Source organism: Mastomys coucha, unplaced genomic scaffold (assembly GCF_008632895.1).
Source record: "Mastomys coucha isolate ucsf_1 unplaced genomic scaffold, UCSF_Mcou_1 pScaffold6, whole genome shotgun sequence".
In the NCBI taxonomy this organism is placed as follows: Eukaryota; Metazoa; Chordata; class Mammalia; order Rodentia; family Muridae; genus Mastomys; species Mastomys coucha.
Window position 1 is genome coordinate 21,052,697 of NW_022196912.1, and position 9,793 is coordinate 21,062,489.

The 9,793-nt window shown below is 46.0% G+C and overlaps 1 protein-coding gene and 1 long non-coding RNA gene across 4 annotated transcripts in view; one reads left to right on the forward strand and one right to left on the reverse strand.

The window, feature by feature from the left end:
• Positions 1–7,768, reverse strand: part of LOC116079796 — a 27,005-nt gene extending 19,237 nt beyond the window's left edge. The window contains exons 1-2 of the long non-coding RNA XR_004114155.1: positions 7,743–7,768; positions 7,012–7,100 (exon numbers count right to left, since the gene is read on the reverse strand). This is a non-coding gene — a long non-coding RNA (uncharacterized LOC116079796). The remainder of the gene's footprint in view (positions 1–7,011; positions 7,101–7,742) is intronic.
• Positions 1–9,370, forward strand: part of Galnt14 (polypeptide N-acetylgalactosaminyltransferase 14) — a 222,558-nt gene extending 213,188 nt beyond the window's left edge. For 2 of the 3 annotated variants that reach the window (XM_031355840.1, XM_031355842.1), the window contains exons 14-15: positions 6,292–6,411; positions 7,698–9,370. In XM_031355840.1, the coding sequence (XP_031211700.1) occupies positions 6,292–6,411; positions 7,698–7,856 (279 nt within the window). In that variant the 3' untranslated portion in view covers positions 7,857–9,370. The remainder of the gene's footprint in view (positions 1–6,291; positions 6,412–7,697) is intronic. The other variant, XM_031355843.1, reaches the window with a different exon arrangement.
• The last annotated feature ends 423 nt before the right edge of the window (positions 9,371–9,793 follow it).

Sequence of the window (9,793 nt, forward strand, 5' to 3'; positions counted from 1 at the left end):
CAGCCTTTCTTCCTCTCCCCACCTCTTCAGCCACTGAGAGCATAGCAAGGATGAGAAAGGCACCAGATAAAATAGGTATTGTTCCTTCCCCTACTTACTCCACGGCTGATGCCACCAAAGCTCCCACAGATTCACTAGTGTCATGTACTAGTGGGGACTCCCACAACAACTCTATCCAGAAGCCCTCTGGTGCTTATTATAGCCATGTCATTGTTCCAGAGCTTTGTTAGATGTTTAGTCCTAAGAGAAGACACCTGTCTGTGACATTGCCTCTTAAAAGTTTACAAATATTAAAACCGTTAACCAGCTCCATCTTGACAGAAGAAAGCTGGCAAGCGAGATGGGTTGGGGGGGGTAGGGTCTTCATTACAGACACTTCCCAGTGACAAATCCAAAAAGAAAATTTATGCTTTCATAAGAGTCAGTCTGGAATCAGTAGAGGACAGTGTCCTCCCTAATTTTTATGGGAGTTTAGGCAAGAGTGTGAATTGAGGTCTCTGCTCCACAAATGTCACACAAAACTCCAGGGACACATGGCTATACTGGCTCCCCACTTGGGCCTGGCTTCAGTTTCTTCCCATTTCTGACTGTGACTTACATGGTGAACTCTAAGCTTTCACATACACTTACCTCTGAATGTCTACATATGTATATCAGACACACAGGCTACCCTCAGAGGACAATCAACACAGGTCCTGAGATCAGGTTGGAGCCATTGGATGGGTGTTCTCGGACCCTGGGTCACAGGGAGTGGTACAAGGAGGTCCAGGTTTTGTCTGTAGCTGACATTCACTTACCAGGCAGATAAAACTCAGGCGATGGGATGGTCTCTTTCCTGTAACATTACTCCTTTGGTTTTTGTTTGGTTTGTTGTTAGCAGGGCTGGAGGACAAACCTCAGAGACTTATGAATGCTAAGTAAGTCCTCTCCAACCATGCTGCATGCTCAGCATGGAGGCTCTCTAATCCTGTAGTTCTAATAATTGTTCTTCCTCTACACCAGCCCATCCACCTTCCACACCTTGCTTCCTCTTCCTTCTTACTGCCTTGTTATCTTTTGGAGCAAAATGCTGGATTCAAGTGTTTCAAAGATGTTGGCAAACTGATGCCATGAGGTAATGCAAGAGGCATACATATATAATGCCTTCAAAAACCTTTGAAGCCCAAGAAGTCTCCAGGCTAATACATTTCCTCTTAACTTCACTGAATTCCCTGGAAAAATAGCCATGAAAGGTAGAAAGAAGACAGATGTGCCACTCTAGTTTCTATTCCAAATTAAAGCGAGGGAAACATACGACAGTTTGAAGTGCATTCTTCCCCTGCCTCACCAGGGCCGAGGCTCCAGATTTGTGGAGCAGGAGGCAGCAGCTGGGAGCCCCAAGGGTGGATGTGATTGAAAATGCTCCACAGATCAGCAGGCACAGGGACACCTCCAAGGGAGGAGCTCAAATCTGCAGTGGAGCAAGCTGCCAGGCAATCGCCTCCTCCCCTTCTTCCTCAGAGTTCCTCATCAGAGCCTAGGAATGGCCCCTCAAAAGCTTCACGCCAAACTGTCTCTGGGATAGTTTCCAAAGCAAAGTCTAAAGGGACATTTCTCTTTTATTCTCTTTCCTTGCTCTGAGTCACTGGTGTCATCAGAGACAGTAACCAAGCCTTTGATAAAAAGAAGGCACTAATCTGAATATGCGTGGATTAACTGTATATTCTATGTAGTGGCCCTCTTATTAGAGCAGTGATTCTCAACCTGTGGGTCCCAACCCCCTTGGGGGTCAAATGACCCTTTCACAAGGGTCGCCTAAGATCATCCTGCAAGTCAGATATTTACATTATAGTTTATAACAGTAGAAAATTACAGTTATGAAGTAGCAACAAAAATAATTTTATGGTTGGAGGTCAGAAAGGGTCGTAGCAATGGAACAGTTGAGAACCACTGAACTAGAATGTTTCTCTTCACATCATATCTGAGGTTCCTTAAGTAATTCACCAAGAGCTTACAAAGTTATTAAGCTCGTGGGCAGGCATCCCAGCTACTATAGTTACTGGAGAGCCCAATCCTGTGACACAACAAAACAAAGTGGATATGGGGCTTCAATCCTACATATAAGGCATTCTAGGAATGTAAGAGAAGACATGATAGAGACAAAAGGGATGAGCTCAAACATGAACCTAATGACGGTTCCAAAGAAAATGTAAATCTGGGAATATGCTAGGTCACCCTGTTGCCTCTGGGTTGGGAATCGTCTCCAGGGTCTAGCTGAGGTTTGTGTCTATGCAACCAAGGGGGTCAGAGAGCCCAGCATGGCCCACCAGCCATTTGAGCTTTTGTAACACCCAATGCTCACCATAGGGCTCATCCCTTAGAGATCTTTGTACTCAATTAGAGGTTTTGTTGGACCTGGCTCATTTGTCCCAGGCATTTATCTTCAAGGACATGTTCACAGGCTAATGGGTTCTCCTGTGAGGCCTACAAGGTGAGAGGACACCAGGTGTCACTAATGTCCTCTGCTTGGGTCCTATCCCCTCAGAGGGGAGCTCATAAGCAGAGTGAGCCCAGCAGCTGCTCCTGACATTGTTCAGAGTAATCATCGACTCTTTGATCCTTGCTTCCAGGCCTGAGCATGAAGTGGCTCAGACCATTCAGGCTCTGGAAAGGCTCTAACTTCAATGAAACTGACAATGCCACTTTGCTGTAACCTCAGTTGTTGAATATCTACATCACAGAAGACATGTAGAAACACAGAACTCACCGTTACCAGTGAGTAACATTAGTTCCTGCTTACAAGGCAGTCACCTCACTTTCCTTTGAGGGTTCACTTGTCCTGCCCTAATCCAGCATCCCTTTACATGAGGATACACCACTCTTGAAGCAAGTACACTAAGCCAGGGCAGGTCAGCTCTGGGCTGAGTACTTGTTTAGTCTTTACAACAGCCCCTCAGATGGGTGTGTCCTGCTACCAGCCCCACTTGACAGACTAGATGAGCTAGGCACAGGGAGAGTAACCAGGATGTACATGAGTGATACCCAAGAGTTTAGGTGCAGACCTGCAAACTATCTCATGATAACCTTAGCATGACTGCCCTTCGGGCTGGATCATTCTTTGTCACGGGCTGGATCATTCTTTGTCACAGGGACCATCTGTGCCTTGTAGAATGTTTAGCAGGGCCCCTGCCCCACCTCACCAAATGTCCATAGAACCTCATCTTAATAATCCAAAAGTGTCTCCAAACACTGGAAGATAGTTCTCCAGTGGGGTAAGGAGTAAAATCTCCTTGGTCTAGGCTGATGACTTCCTGCCTATGAGAGGATGGGGCCCTGGACCATTCCCAGATCAGCATCTCTGCCTGGCTTCATCTTCACTCCCACCTCTCTGAGTTCTTATTGCATCATAAGAAAATCTTTCCCCCATAATTTTTCATCCAACTCAAAGCAGTAAGTCCCAGACCAGGCCAAACTAGGTACCACTGTGATCCCTTTGCATCCCAGCTTTCCCTGCTGCAGCCCCAGGACATTTGCCTGAGAAGGAAGGCTACTGTTCCAGCCATTACTCACTCTCTTCCCACTGGGGCAGGGAACATGTCCTCTGAGCACAGCAGCCTGTTTCTGCTTTCTAGCAAACTAACAAAGGAGTCCAAGGACTAGGGATGAGCTTCTCTCCTCAGCCCATCCCCACACGGAAAGACATTCACATCAGCCTCCAGAACAGTGCTTGGGTTATCTTCCCTGGGTGTGTAGAGGGACATCCACCATGGACAGCACTTTTGAGAGACTCGAAATGGAGCCATCAATAGAGGGTCCTGCAAACCTTAATGGAAGACAGATCTGTCTGAGGGTCCCCACCAACACCTTTTCGTCCTAGAGCTAGGAACTGTACTCAGGTCCTTGCTTGCTAAGTAATCTCTCTACCACTTAGCTGAGACTCCAGCCCTTCCCTCAATGACTGTCTTCTTAGGGTTCAGTTCTGACTCAGGAGTCACTTTCTAAACCCATTCATCACCAGTTCTTCTGGGAAATGTGAGGGACAAGGAATGGGATAGGGACACTTGACTTTAATCGCCCCCATCTTCCTGATCCCTGCTTCCCATTTCTCTTTTCTTCTTACATATGTAGCCAGAGATCAGTTCTTTCTGGGAGATTAAATACCAGGAAATCTCCAGAAAGTGTACTTGTGTACTGTGTGTGTGTGTGTGTGTGTGTGTGTGTGTGTGTGTGTGTGTAAGAGCAGCAAGTACCACTTAACCGCAGAGCCATTTCTCTAGCCTCCTAGTATAAGAGCTTTTATGGTGACTGCCTATTCACATGTCCTTCTTGTGGAGACTTAGAGTGGCTTTCTCAGACCCCGGCCCAGATGGAGCTGTGTGTAACCTTCTCTAGAGGTATTTCTGAAAGTGGGGGTCCCATATGTCAAGAGACCCTGTTTCTGCCACTTGCCTAGAAGTGCCTTAGGGTGCTAAAACCAAAAGACTGACAAGATGTGTTTTTAGAAACTGTGGTATGTTGTAAGTTGCTGTGTTTAATCCCTTAATGCTTTTAGCACAAACAATATAACACCACGTATTGAGGTGATCATATGATAATGACAGGATTTATTTTTGAAATGTTAATTTGTGCCTCCCTGTGGGCTACAGAGCAGTAACTCATTTTGTTCCCATCACCGACTTAAGCCTTATTTTCAGGGGAGTGAAAAATCTAATAGATTTCAGGACAGTGGTCCTGGGGGCCCACAAATAGTTCCCTGCAGCTCTGCCCTTGGGCCCAGCCCTTGATTCTTTCTCTTTCCCACAAGGAGAAATATTCTCAGCCCCAAATACAGATTACCATTCTAGATCACCTGCCCAATGCCGCAGCAGACCAGTCTCAAGACCCTTGTGGACATCATCCATGCCTGGCTTTGGCCTCTCAAATAGATTGTGTCACTATTGCATATATCTAGAGCCAAAGGGGACCATTTAGGGAATTCCTATATTCAAAGATACAGGCTAGAGTTGGGGGAAAAAGAAAGCAGACAGCCTAGAAGCCAACACTATGGGTGTCCTGGGGTCTGGTGTGACACTCAGGAAGCATGGTCCTCTATTCATGCTCTTATCTTAACTCCCATAATGTGTGGTGGCACACCAGGAGGCTGTCAGGGCCTGAAGAAGACAAACCAGAGAGAATAGTGTCATCCCTAATATGTTATGGTGGTTGAATTGAGAATATGAATACAAGGGGAATACTCCAGGGACACTTGGCCCTAGAGCTAGAAGTTGTCTCTTCTCTATCAGCACAGGCCAAGAAGGAGCTCATGAACAGCCTGGTCCAAAAATAGAAGGCCACTTTGTGCACAGGGATGTGATGGGGAAAAGCTACAGCCCTTGGCGGAGTCCCCTCTGAAACTCGCCTTGGAGACTCTAATCATGAATCATCTTCACTGCATGATGAAGGAAAAGGACAGTTATCACCTCTTCCACAAACTGAGAGAAAACCTCTTTGTCATCTTGGCAGCAATTGTACCCTCACTAGCTGTCTCGCGACTTAGGAACTGAGAACGCTTGGGCTTGTTAACCTGACGATCTGGAACAGAGGTGCCTTGTAATGAACTCACAGAATGCCCATTTTCTATGATCAGAACTCTGATTGTTGATCTAGTTTCTCTGTTTCTCCTCCCCCACCCTGCCCTGCAGGAGTTGAGGGGCCACATCCTTTGCTATGTTAGACTGCTCACATTCTCTTAAGTAATGTTATTTTTCATAACTTTCTTTTTTTCCCTTCTGACTCATCTTCCAACTCCTCCGTTGGGTGCTTCTTTTCTCTTTACCCTCTGTCTACCTCTTACCATAGCTTTCATGCTCTCAAGACACTGACTTGAAATCCTTTCAAAGAAAAGGAGGCATTCTAAAGACAGCAGAGGCAGAGGGTAGCCTGTTGGATAGCTGTGACGTGTGAAATGTCAGGAACAGACTCCCATTGAAGAGACATTGTCTACAAGCAGACACTGGAGACCATATAGCTCAGCAAGGGTATTACTCAGGCTGCTGCCCAGAGTCAAAATTATTCTGCAACGTCCAGCAACCCCCTGCATGCCCATGGGCCAGGACCCAACATGGGTGTGGGGACCGAGACTTCATGACCGGGTACACTCTTAGCCTTTGTCCTTTGAGTAGTGTTCTACCAGGTGATCTTGTCAATGATCATTGCTTCTGGGAACCCATGCAACTTCTTATCCAGCTGTATGGGTCATCATGCGTAGGCATGGTGGTACCACATAGATGGTGATTTTCCCCACTCCTAAGAAAATCTTCCTGCTCTCCTCAGGTGTGGGCCTTCACATACACCCAGCAGATCATCCAGGAAGAGCTGTGCCTGTCTGTGGTCACCCTGTTTCCTGGTGCCCCGGTGGTTCTTGTTCTATGCAAGAATGGGGATGAAAGGCAGGTGAGTGCTCAGCAGGCCCAGGGGAGGAGTAGGATTGGAAGTGGCCAACCTCCATAATGTAAGTGGGTGGGAATAAGTCTTCTCTAGGCAGGAGAAGACAGGTGGTATTGCAAGACGAAGAGTTAATAAGCAAGAAGCCCTTCCAGCCAGAGTCAGGCATAGGAGTCCCTCAAAAGTGTCGGTTGAAATGGCTAGGCTGGTCCCAATGATCAGTGAATACCTGCAAGCCTGCAGACTTTAGCTAATCTTACCAGGCCTCTCACCTTGTGTGTTGCTATCATTGCTACCTGTCAGTTGTGACCCAATTCACACTGTTCCTCGAGCAGCACGTGCTAGTAATGTGCTCAGTTTCCTGCCCAGATAGGAGAGACTGAGGTTCAAGTCCCGAGTATAAGTGTGGCACAGGGTGGGCCACTGTATCTTCCAGAGATTTCCCCTCCCACTCTACAAAGGAGGGCTGCTATAACCCAAAGGAACTGTTCACAACAAGTATTTGTGATGGTCTTTATGAAGTACAGAGCTCAGTATATAACCAGTGAATATGTTCATCTCTCTATCCTTACCTCACATGAGAGTCAAGAGACACTGCCCACAACCTACCTCTCTATGGGCTTTTGGCACAGGCACATTTTGAAGAAGGCCCCTGCTGACATCTTCAGTACCCCATCTTTTCTCTCTCTAACTTCTTCCTAAGGGAAGACATAGACCATGTAGGATATTTATTTTTGTCTTCTCCTGTGTCTCAATTCACATTTTCTACCCTGTTGCTTAAAAAGCTATTGCCTCCTCATGAGTTTTCCTATGAAACATTGATTTAGCCTTTAATTTTTTTTAAAGACTTAGGCTGGAGAGATGGGTCAGTGGGTAAAGGTACTTGCAACCAGGTCTATCCACCTGAGTTTAATCCCTGGGAATACATGTAGTGGAAAGAGAAAGCCAACTCTGACAAATTGTGTCCTATCCTACACACACACACACACACACACACACACACACACACACACACACACACAAGCATGCATGCTTAAAAATACAAATAAGTAAATAAATATGAATTTTAAATGTCATAAAAAATAAAGCCCTAATGCATGTCAGAACAATTAGTGGCATTTTTCTTCCTTTATGAGACCATGAAATCATGTCTCTGGCTGTCTCTGGCTGTCTCTCACTGTCCACAGGTAGTGTCTGCCACCTGTTCTGGTGATGCCTGAGTGCTTTATATTATCCTTAGAACCCATGGCCTTAGACAGCTAATGAGTACTTCTCTCTCCCCTCTATCTCCTCAGCAATGGACCAAAACTGGTGCCCGCATTGAGCACATAGCATCTCACCTCTGCCTGGACACAGACATGTTCGGTGACAGCACCGAGGATGGCAAGGAAGTCGTTGTCAACCCTTGTGAGTCATCACTCATGAGCCAGCACTGGGACATTGTGAGCTCATGAGGACCCTGGGTGCATTCAGCTGTGGACCAGGAATGATGCTCCCCTGGACCAAACCAAACTGGAACTCAGGCTGTGAACAGCTCATGACTGCACCAGATGCCCTTGACTGGAGGTAGAGCAAAGGCCCCCAGGACAGGAGCAACTGTCTCAGGGAAGATGAAGGAAAAGGTCACAAACCAGCAGGGCTCAGTGACACGCTCATGTGTGCAATACTATGAAGGTCCAGTCCTGGCCAGGTTTTCTGATTGGGACCTGGAGAAGGAGATCTGATGGGAAGTGTTTGTTGTACCCTTTCTTACAAAACAAGGCACCTTATGGAGAATGGAAAGAAAAGCTGTCCTTGTCACCGTGCCAGGACTACATGGAGAGGTGCAGAATACAGATGGTTTTCAGAACAAATAAAGCTTAACACTGGGAGTTGTCTTTGATAACTCACACTGCTTCTTCAGCTAGCTCAGCCCCTAATCCGAGCTCCCCTCTGAATGAGGGTGGGGAACCTTGTGGTAGAATGGATGAAGAAGACAGGAAGAGGAAAATCTTGTGTCCTTACCCTGGGTTACCACCTACAAGCTATGTGATCTTTAAAAAGATACTCCAGGGGGCTGGCAAGATGGCTCAGTGGGTAAAGGTGCTTGCCATTAAGCCTGATGACCTGAGTTTGATCTCTCAGGTCAATGTGGTGGAGGGAGAGTACTGACTCTTACAAATTGTCCTATGACCTACACACACACACACACAGGCATGCAGGCCCACACTCACAGTACCATACACAAAACAAGTAAATATATGTCCTAATTTTTAAGACACTTCAGAGCTGGGAAGATGGACATATTTTGCAAAGTGCTTGGCTTGCAAACTTGAGTTTCAACCTCAAAATCAATGTTAAAAAAAAAAAAAAGATAAGTATGGCAAAGTCTTGTAATCCCAGAACTAGAGAGGCAGAATGGGGTGAATTCCTGGGGCTTGTCAATTAGTCAGCCAGCCTAGTCTACTTAACAAGTTCTAGGCCACCAAGAGAACCTGTCTCAAAAAAACAAAACAAAACAAAAAAAAACAAAAAACAAAGCAAAACTTGATAGACAGTACTTGAGGGAAAACATCCAAGATTAGCTTTTAACCTCCATTTGCATGTGTACACACACACATGCACATGCTATACCTACTCACACTACACTTACAACACACACACACTATACTTACACACGCACACACTTTACACACATACAATACACAACACACACACAAGGCACTTCACATTTTTGGCCCACCACTTCCTATTATGTTCCATCATGAGAACAGATGACTGGTAGTAACTCTAGCAGGCTCTGGGTTCCTGTGGAGGTCCTGATCCGGTAGATCTCTCACAGAGTTCAATCTCCTTGGCTAATTCTGGTGTTTCTGCTTGTTTAAAATATTACCATAAAGTGTCTGTCCATAAAGAACCTTATAACCCATAGCCCTTAGCATAAGAATTTCCTACTCAAATAAAACCCATCACCTGGTGTCTTCTGGGATTGGTTAGAATAGCTATCCATTCTAAGTAACAAGGTCTTAAGAAATAAGCCATGTGATGTAAAGGTTTCTTGTAGACACACACCCATTTGCTGTTAGTAACTGTTAGCTGTTGCTGCATAACAAATGACTCCCAAACTGGACAACTTAAACAACACACATTTCCTGTCTCACAGTTTGTATGAATCAGGAGCCCAGGCCCTACCCTTTTCTTCTTGAGTTTTTTAGGCTGTAACAGAGATGTTAGCTGGAGCAGCAGTCAGTGCTCAGGGGTAGGGTTGGCTCTGACTCAGTTCATTCTTTGTGGGCCCCTCTCTCTAATATAGCAGAGCACTGCCTAGCAAACCAGGCATGGAGTGTGGAGATGGGATACCAGTAAGATGAGAATTCTGTCTCTTTACCACCAAATTGCTCAAGCCTCCTCC